Source organism: Lactuca serriola, chromosome 6 (assembly GCF_051521515.1).
Source record: "Lactuca serriola cultivar US96UC23 chromosome 6, Lser_US96UC23_V15, whole genome shotgun sequence".
Lineage (NCBI taxonomy): Eukaryota > Viridiplantae > Streptophyta > Magnoliopsida > Asterales > Asteraceae > Lactuca > Lactuca serriola.
The window spans coordinates 180044751-180066456 of NC_136413.1; the positions used below are offsets into that span (position 1 = coordinate 180044751).

General features: G+C 34.0%; 2 protein-coding genes across 4 annotated transcripts; both read left to right on the forward strand.

Annotated features, from left to right (window-relative positions):
• Window positions 1-44: 44 nt before the first annotated feature.
• SDH6 (succinate dehydrogenase subunit) lies at window positions 45-1523 on the forward strand. Of its 2 annotated transcripts, XM_079005312.1 has the most exons (4): window positions 45-294; window positions 894-996; window positions 1147-1346; window positions 1421-1523. In XM_079005312.1, exons 1-3 carry the CDS (start codon window positions 115-117, stop codon window positions 1299-1301), a joined length of 438 nt encoding a protein of 145 aa, XP_078861438.1. In that variant the 5' UTR covers window positions 45-114; the 3' UTR covers window positions 1302-1346; window positions 1421-1523. The 2 variants fall into 2 exon arrangements, with proteins under 2 accessions (XP_078861438.1, XP_078861436.1); XM_079005310.1 differs by having other exon boundaries at window positions 46-294; window positions 1147-1523.
• A 10227-nt stretch (window positions 1524-11750) lies between these two features.
• On the forward strand, window positions 11751-21122 carry LOC145057470 (uncharacterized). Of its 2 annotated transcripts, XM_079005314.1 has the most exons (23): window positions 11751-11993; window positions 12113-12213; window positions 12697-13272; window positions 13523-13686; window positions 13806-13877; window positions 13981-14115; window positions 14487-14611; window positions 14805-15110; window positions 15737-15824; window positions 15910-16015; window positions 16221-16328; window positions 16446-16609; window positions 16690-16810; window positions 17262-17486; window positions 17617-17807; window positions 17894-18061; window positions 18139-18244; window positions 18904-19041; window positions 19344-19505; window positions 19661-19864; window positions 20184-20378; window positions 20471-20542; window positions 20658-21122. In XM_079005314.1, the coding sequence occupies exons 2-23, from the start codon at window positions 12166-12168 to the stop codon at window positions 20808-20810; spliced, it is 3627 nt and encodes a 1208-aa protein (XP_078861440.1). In that variant the 5' UTR covers window positions 11751-11993; window positions 12113-12165; the 3' UTR covers window positions 20811-21122. The 2 variants fall into 2 exon arrangements, with proteins under 2 accessions (XP_078861440.1, XP_078861439.1); XM_079005313.1 differs by having other exon boundaries at window positions 11751-12213.
• The last annotated feature ends 584 nt before the right edge of the window (window positions 21123-21706 follow it).

Sequence of the window (21706 nt, forward strand, 5' to 3'; positions counted from 1 at the left end):
TATTATAGTTAACAAAAATAAATTATTTCGCATTTAGCCCATTTGATGATTAAACAATCGAGAAAGATAAAGGAGGAGCAGAGTGCTTCAGCTGCTTGAGATAGATCGAGAGAAATGGCGACAGAAGGAGCTTCGGAGCAATCACTATGGCAAGGATTCAAAGATTTCTGGAGCGAGAGATTTAGGATCTTGGATGGTTATCACCCTTACATCCGCCGCCAAAACCCTCTTCCGTCATGGTCCTCCTCCGATGTCGAAGAATTTATCGCTTCCGATCCCGTCCACGGTCCCGTCGTATGATCAATCTTCCCTATTTACATGCTTTTTTCATCGATTTATTTATCCCTTCTATGTTTATTAATTGATCTGATTATCCGTTGTTCATAGTCATTGATTAGGTTAAATATACTGCTTGTTTGCTATTCATGATTTGATTATTGATTTTTGATTCGCATGTATAGAAAGCAATATTTGAATTATATGAATCCTTAGCTAGGCATTTGATTCGTTAGGGTTCTTCTGGCCTGTAGGTTTGAGACTTCCGCCTGTTGTGCATTATAAGTTTTTTTTTTGTTCGTTTGCTTTGATTTCTTTCAGTATGATGAATGGGTTATAGGGTGATATGTGAACTGAAGGCTGCAATCTTGTTTTTATAAGCGATTACAGATTACTTAGTGGATTGACTACTGAAATAGTTTGTTTCTTTTGAAGTTTAGAGTTTCAATTTTACTGATATATCATTGATTTTTGTGCCCCTAAGGTCATTGCATGTTGTATTTTCATTTATGAAAGTTTGTTTATTCAACAAGGTATCAAATTTTTTCCGGATTTATGTAACAAATTCTAGAAGTAAAATGCACTACAAATACAAATTAACAATAACCTGTTTACAGCTTAAGACAACCCGTGATGCTGTGAAATTTCTTGCTGTTGGAGGCATACTTGGAGCTGTGTCAACTGGTGGATTTGCATGGAAATATTCAAAAAGTCCCCATGGTAAGTCTAAATGACCGTTTTACCCTTGCATTCCAAAAAAAATAAATTTCACAACATTCATCAGTTTTAACGTGAGAGGAAAAGAAAAGAAAAAAAACACTATTGTACCCTTACATTGTCAAATGACCATTTTACCCTTGCACTTTGCAGGTGCGGCGTTGTCATTGGCAGCAGGAGCAGTGTTTGGGATGAGTTTTGGGCAAGAAATTGCAAATCACTCTCTTCAGTTATACAGGTTGGACACCATGGCTGCCCAGGTCAAGTTCATGGAATGGTGGGAGAAGAAGGCAGGAGGACGCTTTTAAAACTGTGTTGAGAAACTTGAAGCATGTCTGAAATAAATATTTTAGGTAGTTTCCATGTTTTGAAACCCTAAATATTGTTCTTTGTTGGTGGGTTGTTTTAATGGTTATATTTGAATTAGGTTTTCGGAAGGAAGCTGTATGACTTTTTAAATAAACTTCTTGATTGATAGACAATCTGTCAATATAATTGCAACTCTAATTGGAGGTTTTTTGAGAGTTCAATGATATGGAGTATTGGAATTTATCTCATATATAAAGTGTTTTTTACCAATGGAAGTAGAAGTTTTTTTTTGTCGATATTTATTGAGGGTATTTTACCCTATAGATGTCTAAAGAAGGAACCATAAACTATCTTGGGGTGTATATAGCGTGTTCGGAAAAAACTAGCTGGTAACGGATAACTTGTAGCGGATATCAGGTAGCTTATAGTTGGTATCGTTTTGTTAAAAGTTACATGAAGTAGCATTTGAATTTGAAGTGTTTTGTTTAAACTAAACGCTAGAAGCTTGTAGTGTCAAACGAGACTTTCTATTCAAAACGGAGCGTTTTGTCAAACGCTAGAAGCTTGTTACACCATTCTTCTCGTTCTTTATTACACAATTACAAACAACTTTTTTACAACCAAAAAACATAGATCCCAATCAAAATACCCACCAAACTATCAAAACCGCAAACCCGATAACGTTTTTGCGTTAGATACAACCCCCCGTCAATTCCCGATCATGGAATCACCTCGAGATGGTTTTGTGAATTTGCTCCAAACCGGTTCCCCTATCCAACAAACAACACTTTTCCGACAACAATTATAAGCTTTCACGTCTTATCAACAACAATTTCAACCCGGTTTCGTATAACAACCTTTCCAATCACAACCACCACCTTCACAGCTCCCTCTTTCGTCGAATTTTGTGTCGGAAACACAACTATAACATCCCAAAAATCATAGTAGAAATTTTCATTTTTAAAACCCTTTAATAATCCATAAACCATGAAATCAAATTATAAGTCAAAGCTTTAGTGAGTTCTGTAACATTCCCCTCTGGCACGTATCACAATATTCTCCGCTTTGGGCCATTCGGCACGAGGACTTCCCAGGGGAATAATTCTTGCTAAGAAGAACGCCCATGTTGTGGCAATTCCACCCAGAAGGTAATGGGTTACTCCTACAACACGTCCTTGTACAATGCTTAAGGCGATAGTTGGGTAGCAGGAGCAACTTTTAATTTATTATGAACCCAAACGATGGATTCAATAAGTTCTTGTCAATAACCACGTCCACTGAATAAAAACATTAAACTAAAAGCCCATACAAAATGAGCACCTAGGAAAAAAAAAGGCCATATATGCGGATAATGAAGAACCATAATACTAAATTACCTGGGATGTCTGTGCCCATAAGAAATCACAGAGCCACCCATTAATAGTAATAGAACTCTGCGCAAAGAATGTCTGAGTCCCTCTTCCTTTCCTGAACCTGTGAGAACACTTTAAGAATATGCCAGCAAAGACCTTATTCAAGACTTTATAAATTGCATCCATCACTATCGTTTTTATGTGGTTGAGTAAGACGGCGTAGCTTCCCAAGTTTATTGGGTTTTGGAATAAAAGTATCCCAAAATCATCAATCAACAAAATATCCAAGGATGATGTGCACAATCACTCATTCGCCTTGCCCAGTTCATCTGATGTACCTAAAACCATGAAATCAAATTATAAGCCAAAGCTTTAGTGAGTTCTGTACCATTCCCCTCTAGCACGTATCACAATATTCTCCGCTTTGGGCCACTCGGCATGAGGACTTCCCAGGGGGTCACCCATCCCGGTACTACTCCCGCCCGAGCATGCTTAACTGCAGAGTTCTTATGAGATCTGCTGCCCTCACGGCTTTAAAACGCGTTGTGTCAAGGAAGGTATCCACACCCCTTATAAGGAAATGTTTCGTTCTCCTTCCAAGCCGATGTGGGATCAGGTGCAACCCACCTTCACCTACATCGAATTGGAAGGATAACGAAACATTTCCTTATAAGGGGTGTGGATACCTTCCTTGACACAATGCGTTTTAAAGCCGTGAGGGCAACAGATCCCTTAAGAACTCTGCAGTTAAGCGTGCTCGGACGGGAGTAGTACCGGGATGGGTGAACCTTTGGGAAGTCTTCGTGCCGAGTGGCCCAACGCGGACAATATTGTGATACGTGTCATAGGGGGATGTTACAAATGGTATCAGAGCTGGGGCTCGAGTCGATGTGTTCGACGGGGACATCGAACCCTATAATGGGGGGTGAAGGTGGGTTAGACATGATCCCACATCGGCTGTGAAGAACTAAGCATTCCTTATAATGGGTGTGGATACCTTCCCTAACACAACGTGTCTTAAAGCCGTGAGGACAGCAGATCCCATAAGAACTATGCAGTTAAGCGTGCTCGGGCGGGAGTAGTACCGGGATGGGTGACCCCCTGGGAAGTCCTCGTGCTGAGTGGCCCAAAGCAGACAATATTGTGATACGTGCCGGAGGGAGATGTTACAAGTTCCCCCAAAGTACCCTGCACAACACAATAATACAATGCATGCAACCCAAGCCTACAACACTGTAACACCCCGTTTATTTAATAAATAAATAAACAAATTAATGAATGAATAGTAGCCCTATAATTTATAATTATATAGCAAGGTGTGGGTCTCGAGGAGTTAACTATCATAATTTTAGAAGGCGGGAATTAAAGTGTAAAATCCAGACTTAATTTGTAAGTAATATTGAAGACAGGGGTTGTTTGGTAACAATTAGGACTCGATATGAAATGAATTATGAAAACAAGGCCTAAAGAGTTAATTAAGGACCTCATTTGAAAATAATTGTAGAGGGTGGTGCCACTTAGTAAAATATGGGACTTAGTTTGTAAAGGGGTTACATAGATGGGGTTAAAAAGGTAAATTTCGGATTTATTTTGGAAAAGACGCGCTGGCCCATTTCGCATAAGAGTTATTTGGCCCATTTCGCATAAGAGGACTATCTAACCCATAAGTTATAAAATTTTATATATCTTGACCCAGTTATTTCATTTTTTAACATAATTGACTAAAATATTAGTTTGGCCAATTCAGCCCCTTAGTTTGGTAAAGCTGGAAATTTTTAGCCATTTTTATGAAAAATGACATATTAGGTCCTTGAACCATTTTTCTTGACATTTTTTAACCTAAACACTTAGTTAAATGATGTTTGAAGCCCACAATTTTATTTAGGACAGTTTCAGCCCCTTAGTTAAAAGATTTGCATTTAAATCCACACTTTTCGCAATTTTTACAATTTTTACCCAAAATCCAAAATCTTTGCATTTTTAGTCCTTTTTGATAAATAAGGCCATTTTAACCCCTGAAATGAGTTTATTTATGTATATAGCCCCTGTTTGAAGAAAACTTTCCATTTCAGCCCCCTTAAATTTGGTTTTTCGCATTTTTTGGCCTAAATAGTCGAAAAGCCCAAATTTTAGCCCATTAAACTAAAATTTACATTTTTAGTCCTTTAGAAAGCCTAATATTTATAAAAACTCTTATTTTAGCTGTTTTTACCTTTTGAACCTTGTAGAAACCGTGAATGGCATCTTTTTCCTCAATTTTTGTTTATTTATCAAAAATGGACCAATAACAAATTTTATGTTGTAGTGTGTTTATTATAAAGCTTATATGGTAGTTTATCTTGACACGTTAAGTGAAATATAACCTAGATCACATATTTTTCCTTCTTGAACTATAGATCTCGAAATATATTTCATTTTTAGCACATATTTACCACATAAACACAAGAAATCACACATAACATACAAATACACATAGATCTTCACAATTTTACTTGTATTCTCCCCCATAAATCATATGAAAACCGAAAATATAGGGGTGTGAACTCACCTTGAGTTTGTGGATTCGGTTTTTGAAAAAGATGTGGAAAGATGAAGTGATTTTTCGGCCCTAGCAACTCCCTTGAGTAGATCTCGAACTCAAGAAGATTTCTAGGAGTATGATTAAGAATTTAAGGTGGTAAGAAAAGTGATTAAGTTGTAAAAAGCAAGTATGTTGTCAAGATCTTACCACAAGTATGTATCTTGGAGTGATTATTGGATGAAATTCTTCTTGAACGCCCTTAATCTCGAAAATTTTGAAGGAGGAATGAAGGTGTTCTTGAGAGGATTTGGAAGCGAATTAAGTGTGTGTGTGTGTGTTTGGTGATCCTCGGCCGAGAGTAGAAGAAGAGAGGGGAGAGAGTGAGATGAGTTGACATGCATAGAGATATGAGAATGGTGCATGAATATCCTATGTACATTTATGAGGTGACACCACAAATGTCAACCCTCATTTCATCCTTTCTTTTATTTATTTATTTATTTCTACTTGGGCCGAAATGGGCTAAGGAAGGAGGAAAGAATCACTTTGGCCCATTCTTTCCTTGGCTCAAGTTCATGAGGCCCATAAGGAAAACTTACGGCCCATTAGGCCCTTAGGGTAGCTCACGACCCAATCTTTGTATAAGAAAATGGATTTGAGTCCATTAAAGCTAATTGGATTTGTTATGGCCCAATAAGGCCCATTAAAGATAAACTAGTCCATTTTAGGCTTATAAGGCCCAAAAAGGTTAAGTCTCATGAGAGTGGGTCCAATGAGAGCCCATTTAAGAGTTCTAAGCCCAAAATAGTCAAATTGGCAGCTTATTGGCCCATTAGGCCCAATAAGGAAATCCTAGTCCATACAGGACTTAAACCAGGAGTTTTAGGATTTTTCAACTTTACTTGATGAATCTAGGTTTAAATGTGTTTCCATAGGTTGAACTTCAAGCATAACATGAATTAGGGTTACGAGTTTACAGTAGATAATGTTTACAAGAGTTCAGAATTTCCTAGCTAGAATGCTAGTTGTGACATCATCCCCCCGTTAGAGGGAATTTCGTCCCGATATTCTTTTTGAAGCTAGAGTTCAAGAATGTGAAAATAAGTGAGGGTACTTCTGTTTCATCTGTTCTTCGCGTTCCCAAGTGAATTCCGGTCCACGCTTTGCGTTCCATTGAACATTCACTATTGGAATACGACTTTGCTTAGTATGCTTCACCTGCTTATCCATGATCTCGACGGGTTCTTCCACGAACAAGAGATTCTCGTTGATTTTGATTTCTTCCAATGGGATGACGAGAGTCTCGTCGGATAAGCACTTTTTCAAATTTGAAACATGGAACACGTGGTGTACACTACTAAGTTCGGTAGGTAGCTGCAATTTATAAGCCACTGGACCGATTCGGGCAAGAATCTCGAATGGTCCAATGTATCGTGGGTTTAGTTTTCCCCGTTTCCCAAAATGAATCACCCCTTTCCAGGGAGAGACTTTTAACAACACCCGATCCCCGACTCGGAACTCCAAGGGCTTTCGCCGTTTATCAGCGTAGCTCTTTTGTCGGTCTCGTGATGCTTGAAGTCAAGCTTTAATTTGAACTATCTTCTTTGTGGTTTCACGTATGATTTCCATTCATGTTAATGCATTGCTTGGTGTCTGTTCTCTTGCTAGCTGAGTGTCACCTACCTCAGCCCAACACAACGGTGATCTACATTTACGTCCATATAAGGCTTCAAAAGGAGCAACTTTGATGCTTGAGTGATAACTGTTGTTGTACGAGAACTCAATTAAAGGCAAGTGGGTATCCCACGATCTTCCAAAGTCTATCATGCATGCGCGAAGCATATCTTCAAGTGTTTGAATGGTTCGCTCACTTTGACCATCGGTTTGTGGGTGGTAGGCAATGCTCATGTCGAGTTGTGTTCCCATAGCTTCTGAAGCGATTGCCAAAAGCGTGAAGTAAATCTACTATCTCGATCTGAGATGATAGATATTGGTACTCCATGGAGTCTCACAATTTCCTTGATGTAGATTCTCGTCAATCGTTCCATCTTGTACGACTCCTTTATTGGCAGGAAATGAGCGAATTTTGTCAATCTGTCTACTAGTACCCATATGGCATCCAATCCATCTGTTGTCTTGGGTAATTTGGTCACAAAGTCCATAGTAATCTTTTCCCATTTCCACTCGGGTATTACCGGTTGTTGTAATAGTCCCGAGGGTTTCTGACATTCTATCTTCACTTTAGCACAAGTCATGAACGAAGAACACATCCACTTTCTTTGAATGTTTTCATTTTTCATTTTTATTTGGATGTGATTGACTTTATGAATTTATGTTGAAAACTTTTTTTTTATGTTAATTACTTTAATCATTTTATGAATTTATGTTGAAAAAACCTCATTTTTTTAAAATGTGTTGTTTATTTATTAAACGGGTTATATGGGTTGGGTTTGACCCATTAACTTGTGAACCCGCGAACCCATATACTTAAACGGGTTATATGGGTTGGGTTGGGTTGGGTTGAGGTTTCCAACCCACCAACGGGTGACCCGTCAACCCATATATTATATGAGTTGGGTTGAGTTTATGTTTTCTGACCCGCCAACCCGAACCCAACCCAATTGTCAGGCCTAGCACCTCCTATTGCATGTTGATATGTATGATTCGTATGTTATGTTTGCTATGTGGTATTTGGTGAACTCACTAAGCTTTGTGCTTAAAGTTTGTGATTTATGGTTTCAGGTAATTCTGGTTCGAAAGGGAAGGACTCGACTTGATTGCAGCGCATACACCTGTGTTTTCCGCAAACTCGTGATTTTGGGAATGTAGTATGATAATTGTTTTGTTTTGAAATACTTCAAAATGTTTGAATAAAGTATAATTGAATGTTTTGATTATATTAAAAATGAAATTTTTATCCTATGATTTTCGGGATGTTACAACAACCCCGAGACCTCGTACCTGTCTGCGAGCCTTCGTGGTCCTTCTCGCCGCTGTCGATCGTTCGTACATGCTTTCATTCCTTCATGTTCGTTTATGTCCCCTTTTCTATTTCCTGATTAAACAAAAGACAAGACACAAAAATCCCTAATTTTCCTTAGTTTAAGCCATTAAACAACACCAGTCCCTCCATGAGATGTTTTTAACAAAATAAATCACAATCTTCAAACTTTGAATTAAGATTAGCATTTCAGCCCCTTCATTGGAAACTCTTCACAAAAACTGTCCAATTTTCAAACATAAATTCCATTTAAACCATTTTAGTCCCTCCCTTAATTTATTTTAACCAAATTACTCCTACTTTGGCTAATTAAATTACCAAACAACCCCTATAGTGTAAATTCGCTACAAAACGGTCCCGGAAGTATTTCAAATTTCAAGAATCATGGCTTTGCGGTTTCTCATGACAAGTTTCTCAAATAAACCGATTCTATACAAATCGAACTCACGCTTCAAGGGTGAGTTTTACGGCCCCATTTTAACGTTTTTACATGTTTCCGGGGGGGGGGGGGGGGATACATGCGCTATAATTTATTTGGTTTATGAAAAAACTTATAATTTTATAGCTAGCTTATACATGTTATTTTATTAAATAACACCTCATATGCAAATAAACTAGTTATCACATGTCATATAGATATATTATAGTTATTATGATTATATTACAACTAATAAAAATGATATATATTTCTACTACAAAGTGCTATGATTTTTATGTATAAAAAGGTTGTCATAAAACATGTGTCGTAATCGGTTATCAACTCTGTAGTTTTCAACATTATATCATGCTTACTTATGCAACATTACAATTTGGTTTTCAAGTATATTCAAGGATTCTTACAAACACATTTTTAAGTATAGATTTACTTATACAAAGATACATTTTGACTTTCAAAGACTCTTTACAAACACAATTTTAAATATTGTTATACTTACAAAGAAAATAATTTTTAGACTTTTTAAAAGTATTACTGATGTTACCAGAAAACCTGTAACTCTCACCAACCTTGTGTTGACCCTCAAAACTACATGTATTCTCAGGAAATCACTAAACAAACATTCAAGACGGATTGGATTACAGGTGACATGGTTTACTAGCTATTGTATTCTCTGCCTATCTATTAAGGCAATTCCTGTACTACTATTACCTGTAAAAAAAACTTGTATTCAAATATAAAGATGGAACACAAATGTTATTTTTTTATTGTTGTACTTGTACTATATATCCAATTGCACGTGATTTATGAACTTAGTCGCACAACCGAATGTGTTCCGCCGCCTCGGCCTTGGTTGTGACATAATCACATGTGAACCTTACATGATATCCGACGTGTTCCGCCGCCTCGGCCAAGGGTGTGGCATAATCACATGTGAACCTTACATGATATAATAACATGTGAATCTTACATGATATATAAATATGTATTTTTGTGAGTGTTCTTGTATTAATCAGTATATTTTTATAATTTTTTTTGTCGATTTAGAAAAAATTGTGGAAAATATTGAAGATGCGAAAAATGATAAACTGAAGAAAATATGGAAATCTTGATATGAAGACAAGAAAACGCTTTGAAATTTTGTAGCATTTTTTGTTTTCTATATTTTATTTTCTATCGAATAAAATACTTGTACCATTGTGTTTATAAATTAGTAAATAAAAAATACATTTTTTATGATTATTTACGAATATTATAGTATAAAAAATATGCATATTTTCACCTAAAACGTTATTCTTTTTGGGTTAAAAAATTGTAGTTTTTTTTTCTTAATATTCCATTTTTTTTAAAAAATTTACCGTTTTTAAAAAGATTGCAGTTTTTTTTAAATATTATTTCCATTTTTTTTAAATTCATGTTTTATAAAAAAAGAGTAAATTACACGGATGGTTCCTATGGTTTTGGGTAATTTGCACGATTGGTCCCTAACTTATTTTTTTAACTCGGAAGGTCCCTATTATTTGTTTTTGTTGCGCACTTGGTCATTGTCTTACCTAAACAGACTATTTTACCCTTGATTTTTTAATTTATTTAAATAAACACACCCCTAACCACACCTCCACCTCAACTTACCTTACCTTATCTACCCCACATTATTTAAATAAATTAGCAAATCAATGACAAAATAGTCTACAAAAACAAACAGTAGGGATCTTCCAAGTTTAAAAAATAAGTTAGGGACCAAACGTGCAAATTACCCAAAGCCATAGGGACCATTCATGTAATTTACTCTAAAAAAATTTGCATTTTTAAAAAAAATTGAAAATTATTATTTAAAAAAAGAACCCAAAAAATTACTTTATTATGTTAATTTTTAAATATTTTTCTTAATATTTTCAAAATTAAATATAAATGAGATTGGTAAGATGACAATAATCACCTTATTGAATTAATTTTGATCTAACGCTTCATCTTTGGTATCGCCCGTGTTTAATGGAAACCAAGTAATAAACCCCATCTTTGGGGTTTTTTAGCACTTAATGAAACTAATTAGACGATAAGAGTGTCAAACTTTTAAAAAAACCACATGTCTTATCCATGTCAAAAAATCAAAATTTGAGCTAAAAATACAGATTGAACAAACCACAGGGACCAAAACTGTAACTTACTCTTTTAATTAAAATAAGCGGGATGCATGAGTCGGGCTGATGGAGTCAATGCGTTTCCACTCTAGTAACGGTCCACGCCTCCTTATAATTATTATAATAATAAAAATAATATTTATTTGCTTAAACCTCGGCCACTTACGCGTCGCCACGTCGGACCACTTCATCCACGTCCCACTTCAATCTCTATTCTGTTTCTACTTTCTAGTTTCTACTCCTTACAACGTGTCGTTCTGCCTCTCTGTTTTAATGTCTACCTTCCGCCCGAAGCAACTTTATTTATATTTTATATTTATACATTTCACATAAAATAAATAAAATACCACATTAAATATTATAAATATATCAAAATAAAACTTAATTTTTATCTGGTTAAAATTTCGAAATCATTAAAGTAGTCCCAAATGTGTTTTCTGCTATAAAGTGATTTTGTAAATAATAAAAACATATCTTTTAATTTAATAATTTATTTGGCAATTCATTCTATTTTCAAAATTAAATTTAATAAATAACTACTTTAAACAATGAACATAAGCTTCGTATCATACTATCAATAGACTTTGTGTTTACTTTTATATGCAATCTTTTAAATATTTAATTAGTTTATTAACATTTAAATATCTATCTATTTTTCCTGTATGATATGAAAAATATATTGCATTAGGTATAATCAAAATCTTTATTTTATTTATTCGTGATAAGATATAATCATATAAGATAGAGGAATTAAAATTATCGTCTACAGAATAACTAACATTTTTTTTCCTACAATTACATAACTTTATAAAATATATAAATTATTTTAAATAAGGATTAAGTATAAATTTACAAAATGGCTACATTAAAAGCTTCTTCTGCTATATGAATTGATAAAAAAGAAATTTTTATGAATATACCGTTCTTAAAAAACTATTTTAGTCTACAGAATAAAACAATATCTAAAATTTTCTGCATAAATAATGCATTTTCTCTCTATCTATGGTTGTTGTGTGTTTTAAAGAGGGAAAGAGTAACAGAACAAGAAGCAAATTCATCCCCTGAAACATCATTCTTCAGCAGCTAAAAAGAGAGAAAGAAAGCATTTTAATTTATTTTCCCACTTTGATCAGATCCATCATCTATCTCTCTCAATCAAAAGATTGTCTTTTTCCACATTATCGTACTTCATCTGCTCCAACGCGTTGTTTCCAGCAGCAAAAAACCCCACTCAAAACCCGTAACTTAAAACTTCAATACGCAACTTACCACGTGCATTTTACAAGTTTCATGTTTTCTCTTCAGAGTTTATAAACTTTTCATGCTCTTGATTCCCCCCCTTTTCGAATTTCGCTGCAGTTCCGGAGGCTGGATGTGATTTCTAAAGAAGAGAACCCTAAAAGGAAGCAATAATGTTTACCGAAGGGTTAGACAACAATGCTGTTAGATGGGTAAAAGAGGTTAGTTTTTCATATCCCCAAAATCGCAATTGTCGAAATTTATAGATTAGATATTGATTTTTCATCTGTGTTTTGTATGATTCACTTGCATTGTTCTATATTCGTTAGTTTAATTTCTGTACAGTTGAAATTAAGCTTCTTTACTCGATCTGCATCCAGCATTCTCGTTTTCAGTGATTTTAGATTACAACTATACATTTTTTGTTTATTAATTTTGAATGGAGTTACTGGATTTGCTTACGTACAACAGATCTTTTAATTACTGGTTATAGATATCTCGAATATTTCAACCTCATCTCGCAATCCATCAGTATAATCACTCAAACTTTGTCATTATGCTTGTCCATTCTGAATCATGTATCTTGAACAAGAAAAACCCTAATTTTGTACTATGAATAATCACTCGACTTGTTTTTTCTTAACTATTGGTATTGGGCTTTTGATGACAATTATGATTTCTTATGTTTGAATTACAAAATCCAGGGGTCAAATAATATCAAGAAGGAAGTTCCTTACTTTATGTCAAATCAACAACCTCAAATCAGCCCCATTTCCTCACGAAACATGGGCAGAGGGTTCGGGCTGCCTCCGCCTTCAAAATTCAGAAGCGGGCATCTGCCCGGGATTGTTCCAATATCTCAAGTCCTGCCCGGGGAAGATACAGATTCAGCTTCTGAAAATGACATGTCGACGGATTCAGAAGGTGAGGTGTATGGTGGACGATACTCACTAGATTCCTCTCACCCGGATGACATAGTTCCTCCTAGTAGTAGGTACCATGATCCTCTACAGATGCGCCCACAGTATCATGTGTACTCTAGTGATGTGAGTTCTTGTGTTGAAACCATGGGAAGTAGAGGAAAAGGGAATGTGGTTGATAGATTTAAAGGAATTGAGAAAAACCAATGCAATGTTAGAAATAGTGTTTATACTGAAGATGAATCGGATGATGATGATGATGATTCAAGAGGTAGCTCAGAGTTGTCAACTACACAAGTCAAAAAGGATGTTTATACTTCTCATGTGTCACGAGCCAATGAAAATGTTACCTCAAGAAAGGTACGATTTCTACTTTCACTTTCATTTTAGTTTTAGGTAAATGTTGATTTGATCTTGTATGGATTATTGGTAATAATGACTGTTCATACTCATTCAAACAATGCATGTTGAATCAAGAAAATCGATAGAAATTAGTAAAACATTTGGGCAGTGTTTGGTATGAAGGAATGGAATTTTAGAATGAAGAAAAGGCTGTTTGCATATATATGTTATATGTGTATATATGTGATAAAGGTCAATCATTTTGCAGGAGTTGGGTGATCAAAACATAAATGATCACAAGGCATTTGATGAAGACATTCCTAGTGCACCTCCATTTGTGGGCCCAGTTGAAGAAATCAAACAAGAACAATTCCCACATTCTAAAACGAATCATATGCCATTAAGAGACGAGATTTCAAAACAATCTAATAGGTTTGTTTATACTTTATACACTTCAGTTATTTTCCCCCATAAAAATAAAAAAAAGATAGGTAATTATTAGTTGCACTTAATTTATGTATTATAATATAAGAGATGTTTATTCTTTGTAGCAATAATGTTTGTGGTGAAGGTGGTGCATCTTCAGGATCAATTCCTGTTCGACTTCCCACATTTCATGCAAGGTACATTTTCATATTTAAAGATTAAAAGTTGTATGCTTTAATGGTTTATCATATACCCTTTGAGCTTATTTATTTATTTATTTTTAATTTTTTTTTGAATCAGCTCACTTGGGCCTTGGCATTCTGTGGTTGCATATGATGCATGTGTTCGGCTTTGCCTACATGCATGGGCTAAGGGTTGCTCAGAGGCAGTCATGTTTTTGGAAAATGAATGTGCTTTATTAAGAAGCACATTTGGGTGAGTTTTATTCTTTTAGATCATATGATTTTATTATATTTATAGTTTTAACTTTACTTTATATGTTAGTTAGTTATTGCTAATAAAATTTGTATCTACAGAATAAAAAAGCAAACTTAATAAAGGCTCATTAAAAGCCAAATAAGATTATAATAAAAATATATTTTTTCTAGCTATTCTTTGAAATAGAATTGTAATTTTGATCAAATCATGAAATTCAGATCTTTAAATATGAACTAACTATTCCATTCTTTCTTGATTCCATCATATGAAACATCACCTTCAGTTTTATATACTTTTGAGAAATTCAGATATTTTTTAACTTTAAAAACAATATAGTCATCTTTTTTTTTTTCTACTTTTTGGTATAGTTTGCAACAAACATTACTACAATCAGAGGAAGAACTGCATCTAAAACACTCTTCAGAATCAGAAGTTGCTAGCAAAGGAGCTGCAACAAAACCAAAGAAAATGGTTGGGAAGATGAAGGTGCAAGGTATTGACTTTTTAGTCAACACAACACATGTACTGTATTTAGCATGCATTGGACTGGGACAAATCACTAATGTCAATATGACAAAAAAAAGTCCCTCTCGATCTCTCGTCTATGCAAAAAGACACAAATGCCCTCCTCATCCTCATCCTTTTCATTGAAAATAAATTAAATAACAATTTGTTTATGGGTGCAGTTCGAAAAGTGAGAATGGCCTTGGATCCACCTACAGGATGCAACTTTTCATCAATAAAACCACCAAAAATCAAATTAGAAACTGTTAAACGACATGTTTCCAGTGTGAAATCCAAGATTTCATCAGGGTGGAAAGCTGTTAGAAGAATTCCTTTTTCCCCTCAAGTACCTGTAGACAATTCTCTTTCTAGCCAAAGCTTGGCTTATATGAAAGCAAGCACTCAATATATAAAACAAGTTTCGGGTCTTTTAAAAAATGGTGTCTCAAGTCTACGCAGCACTTCATCTACCAAAGAAGTTCTACAAGGTTTGTGGATTCCTTTCTTTTTGACTTAATGGGGTAAGCTATATATAATGGTGTCTTTATCTATTAAGACATCTTTATTTACATTGCTACCGTTTAGACAAACTTTCCTTTCCTTTTCCTTTTTTATTTCTTGTTTCTTTTAGTATTGTTATCTATCTTTTGCTAAAAGATAATTAATAAAAACAAGTTATAAGGATTATAGTTGACGACACTTATGTAGTAAGAAATAAAGATGGTGATGGAAACAGAAGTTAGTTATCCATCTATTAACCATCATAAATTACAGAAAACCATCGAATATATATTCGACTAGTATAAATATCATGCATTTGTAAAATAATCAGAAAGATTTCAACTGGACATCACTTATAGACAAAAGGGTAAAATGGTCTTGTTTCATATTCAGGCTCTTCATTGAGTCCAAAAAAGAAACAATCTTTGTTTAAATGCAATAGCACTTCACCCATACAACAATTAATGACGAAAAAAAAAGCAACCCCTTAATATAGACAAAACGGCTTAATAGAGAAAGTCATGGAAATGATGCCTTCTTCATTAAGTCCTAACTTTTTTTAATAAATAATCTTTTTTGAACATGGTTTTAATTTTTTGTTACATGTGGACAGAAACATACTCATGTTTGCTAAGACTTAAAAGTTCAGATGAAATGGATACGGTTCGAATGCAGCCTGGTTCTAGTGAAACACATATATTGTATGTTTTCTTTTATCTTTTTTTTTTTCCAATGACTCTATTTGTGATTGATTGAAATCATACTTACTGACCAATGAGATTACAGCTTGCCAGATAGTCTTGGAGATGACTTGATTCTAGAAGTGAATGATTCTAAGGGTAACAATTATGGTCGTGTCCTAGTGCAAGTGGCTACTATTTCAGAAGATCCAGTAAGTAGCAATGAACTTTCATTTCATTTCTAATTTGATCAATAGACTTTTAAATTCACATCAAAACAATCCAACTTTCAAAAACACTTTCAATGACTAAACTAGAAATGAAGTGGATGTATCATGTATCATGTATGTTACAACTTTTAGCAACTTTTGTCTTATTTTATGTTTTGAAAGTTTATATTTTTTGTATATATGACAGCATGACAAACTAAGGTGGTGGTCTATATACCGAGAACCAGAGCATGTGCTTGTTGGAAAAATCCAACTTTATATAAATTATACAACAAGTTTGGACGATAGTCTCAAGGTGAATTGTTGGCTCTTTTCCCCTTATTATATGTTAGTTAGGCTGCATTTGTTAGTTGTTACACAGGTTGAGGAGGGCATTTATGTCTTTTAACCAAGAATTCTTGTTGTTTGACAGTGTGGTTCTGTTGCTGAAACGGTGGCATATGACATTGTTTTGGAGGTTGCCATGAAAGTTCAAAACTTCCAACAAAGAAATTTACTTTTGCATGGTTCATGGCAATGGTTGCTCATTGAATTCGCATCATATTATGGTGTTTCTGATGCTTACACAAAGCTAAGGTTTGATATTCTCATCATCATAATACTAAAAAAAAAAATCTAAATATATGATTTCTAACCTTTTAGAGAAATGTTTTCAGATACCTTTCATACGTAATGGATGTTGCTACCCCAACAGCTGATTGCGTCTCACTTGTCTATGACTTATTGTTACCAGTTATGATGAAAGGAAATACCAAGAGTGCCCTTAGCCATCAAGAGGTTAGCTTTAAACTTCAAACGTTAAAAAAGAGTAACATACTTTCATTTCTTCTTATTACAACATTATACTTAAAAAAATGTCCCAAGTATAGCAATGTCATCCAAATAGAAAGCAAGTTTCATCATTATTCATTATAATTGGGTATATTTTTCAAAGTATAATGTCCTAATAAGAATAAAATTTGAAAGTACAATTGCTAATTTCTTGCGTTTATCCCAATTATTGATATAAGGAGTGTTTGGCAAAAAAAAGTGATTATGATTATGAGTCTTTAGGCTTTAAAAATCACTTATGCACATCCAAACATCCCCAATATAAATAACTAATGCTGTATACTTTTTGTATTTTAAGGCAAAGTTGTTTGGTTTTCATTTTGTGTAAATCTAATGAGGAATGTTAGTGGATTTTTTTTTATTGATTTTTAAATAACAAAGTCGTTTAATTTACCAGAACAGAATATTAGGAGAGATTGATGAGCAAATAGAGCAGATTCTTGCACTTGTTTTCGAGAACTACAAGTCACTAAACGAGCAATCTCCATCTGGCATTATGGACGTTTTTACCCCTGCCACTGGGGTGGCAGCACCCGTGTTGGAACCTGCTGTGAAACTTTATAAACTTCTTCATGATATATTGTCTCCTGAGGCACAAAATAAACTATATAGCTACTTCCAGGTTTGTTGTTTCACATGCTTCTTAACATTTTTTTTTCATCATAACAATTGTTATTGTAAACCCTTTGGAGGGTATTTTAGGTGTTTGACATATAGTTCCACATTTGAGCTAAAATTGATGTGATTGTTAGGCTGCTGCGAAGAAAAGATCTAGAAGACACTTGACTGAAACCGATGAATATGTGAGTGGAGTTGGTGAAGGCAATTTGATGGATTCTGTTGCTATTTCTACAGCTTATAAGAAAATGAAATCTCTTTGTATGAACATAAAGAAGGAGATTTTTACAGACATTGAGATCCAAAATAGCAATATACTTCCAAGGTGCTTTTTCTCTTAACCCTGTTCCTCTTATATCCATATGATCTTGTGAAAAGGGTAAAATTGTCATTTATGACCCTGTTTTGCAGTTTTATAGACCTACCAAATCTTTCAACAGCAATATACAGTGCAGAACTCGCAAGCAGATTAAGAGCCTTTCTTGTTGCATGCCCTCCAACAGGTCCTTCTCTTCATGTTGCAGAGCTTGTAATTGCAACTGCAGATTTCCAGAAGGATCTTGCTTCTTGGAATATCAAGTAATGTTTTCCCAAATTTCATTCTTGTTGATTGTTTTGATTTTGCAGACATTAATTCAATCTTTTTTCTTTCTCAGTCATGTCAAAAATGGGGTTGATGCAAAAGAATTGTTTCATTTGTATATCATGATATGGATTCAAGATAAGCGTATGTCTCTCCTGGAGACATGTAAGATGGATACGGTATGTACCTTGTTTTTTAAAATTTTAACTTTTTTGGTTTTCCAAATTTTGTAAGTAATTAATATCTTTGATATGATTACATAAACTATCTTTTTACGGTTCTTATGTTAAAAGTTTGAAACAAAATCAATTACAATTTGAAAATTTATTGATATAGTCCTTCTGAACTCTCGTTAATGTTATTCTACTTAAATCATATGAAACTTTTGTTCAAATTTCAAAATATATAGTTTTTTTTTAATCAAATGTTATAAACAAAAACACAAACTTTTTCGTGAAGTTCATCAAAATCATAATTCTTCTAGACAATTAGTGGTAGAATCAATTTTCATTTATTGTATCATATTGTTATTAGTAATTTGTATATTTATACATCAGAGGCTAAAATAGTTTAGTAATATTCTGTTTTGAGCAAGAGGCTCTTTTATTTTGAGACAGAGGGGGCAATCATAAAGTACATTCATTATGTTATAGAAAGTTTATATATATATATATATATATATATATATATATATATATATATATATATATATATTTCAATTATGTGTTTATGTATTTTGATGATTGAATACTTGTGTTTTGTTTTACAAACTCACACCAATTTGCAAGCTTTGAAATATGTTTATTATAAAAAGTTAAAAGCAACTCCAAACTTGCAGGTGAAATGGTCTGGAGTGAGGACGCAACACTCAACAACTCCATTTGTAGATGAGATGTATAATCGTCTTATAGAGACTTTGAATGATTATGAGGTCATTATAAGCCGTTGGCCAGAGTATACCTTTGCTTTGGAGAATGTATGTTATGTCCTCTTTGGTCATTTTCTTTTACATCACAAATTCAATAAGATTGAGCAATAAGGTTGCATTTGTTACACGGAGCTAAGAAAATGTTCTCCGGTGATAATGATGAGAAGGGCATTTACGTCTTTTGCACATACAAGAGACTAAGAGCAAGTCCATGTCCCAAACACATCACACTTTGTTATGTCCTAAAGAAATGATGGTGGGACCCACAAAATGGAAAAAGAAAGAAAATTGTGATTTGATATCTTCTAACCGAATCTTTTTTTTGGTTACTTTGGTCTTTGATGAAATAGGCGATTGCTGACATTGAAAAGGCGATAATTGAAGCCTTAGACAAACAATATGCAGATGTAATTGCACCTTTGAAAGAAAATATGACACCAAAGAAGTTTGGGCTGAAATATGTCCAAAAGCTCACTAAACGAACCACTAGTCCTTATGTGGTGCCTCCCGAGGTTTGTCTTATTTTTTCTTATCAAGGCATTAACTTTCAAATCTTTTCTTATTAGTACATTGCATTTCAAAAAAGTTATTATCAAGTTATAGCCATGAAAATTGTTATCTTGATTTATTCTCTGAAGTTTTTTTTTTTTTTTTTGGTCGATTTCAGCTTGGGATTCTCTTGAACTCTATGAAGAGGATGCTAGATGTTTTACGACCTAAAATTGAGCTCCAATTGAAGTCATGGGGTTCATGTTGCATTCCTGATGGGGGAAATGTGGCACCTGGAGAACGTTTAAGTGAAGTCACAGTGATGTTTAGATCAAAATTCCGGAATTATATACAAGCAGTTGCTGAGAAGCTTCTGGAAAATGTGGGTGCTTTTCCTTTATTCAGTTCATTGTTTTTTAAATAGACAAAGTTTGTTACATGAGCTTTCTTGGACTTTTTTGATGATGAGTTTAGAATGGGCATTTACGTCTTTTGCACATTTGAAAGTCCCTGTCTCACTTTGTTATAGCTTTTTCAGTGGGAATGGGATAAAAAGTTGTCTCATTGACATTAGTCCAATGTATGCCAAATGCAGTACAACAACCTGTTATCAGTGTCATGTCATGCATAACAAACGTATTATGGGGACTTAGATAATAAGTTTATTGATTTTATTGGATTTTTGTTGTTCTTGTGATCAGACAAGATTACATAACAGTACAAAACTGAAGAAAATCCTTCAAGATTCCAAGGAAAGTGTGGGGGAATCTGAGATTAGATGCAGAATGCAACCATTAACAGAGCAGCTTACGAATACAATGAATCATCTTTACAACATCTTTGAGACTCATGTTTTCATTGCAACATGTCGAGGGTATTGGGACCGAATGGGACAAGTGAGTTCTAATGGATTGTGAAAAAGAATAAATGAAAAATTAAATCTTTTTTAGCTGTGCTGTATTAATGGTTTCTTTTTATGTTGTTTCAGGATGTTTTGAGTTTTCTTGAGAACAGGAAAGAGAATCGTTCGTGGTACAAAGGTTCAAGAGTTGCCGTTTCTGTAAGTGGCTTTTCCTTCTCATGAAATTTGTGAATACTAGGGGTAGTTTGGTAATTTTCATTTATCTACATAATCAGCTTTCATACACTCTTTGTTTTTTTATCATGAAATGCAGATTTTGGATGATACATTTGCATCACAAATGCAACAATTGGTGGGAAACACGCTTGAAGAAAAGGATGTTGAACCACCAAGATCCATTGTTGAAGTGAGGTCAATGCTCTGCAAGGATGCTGCTAGCTACAAGAATGATACTTTCTACTATTAGAAAGTCTCTGTTTTGCACATACAGATACAGGAACAAGATGGCTGATGGTGTTGACTTTTGGTCACCCAGGGCTAATTTTTGTGGGTTTTTGCTACAATTACTCCCCTTTTGTTTATCTCATGTCATGAGCCCGTTAAAATCGGTTATTTATGTGTAGTTGACATCAACTGAGTATAGAAAATGATTTCTTGATGTTTACATTACATTATAGCTAATTATAATTAGGATCAAGAGGAAAGATGATTTTTAGCGTTGGATTCGTCATATTCATAATTCTTAACATAATTTAAAGCCATGTGATTCTTCGTTGTTTGTGGGTGGTTTGACTTTATTATATAGCATGGTCTTTGACCAAGGTTGAAATTGACAATTTGTAGTAAACTAAAGCTTTTTATTTAGGTGTTGTTTGTTTTTTCGAAGCAAAAATTCATGAAGTCTGCGGACCACCTCTGCAATCCTCTGTAGCAGAAGAGGTGGAACAAACGGCTGCAGCCTATAATAAGAAACATGTTTGTTTTTTAACATCTGCAGACTGCTGCAGTAAATTGAAATTTAAATAAACTAATTTTATAAACTGAAAATAGTTCTCAACACCGAAATTTAATAATTCTAGTTTTAAAACATTGAAATAATAATAAAAAGAACATGTAAAAAAACAAAAATATAAAACTTTTTTTCTTAAAAAAACTTTAAAAAATGTAAAAGAAGCTAATAGTTTTATTCTAGAAAAAAAAACTAATTTTAAAAAACATTAAAAAAGAAAATAATAAAAAAATTAAGAAAGTATTGCAAACATTGTCTACAAAGTTCGTAAAAAATTACACACGTTAAAAAAGATGCAACTAAAATTGAAAAATTAATAAAACGGTAAAAAAAATTAAAAAAATCATGTTAAA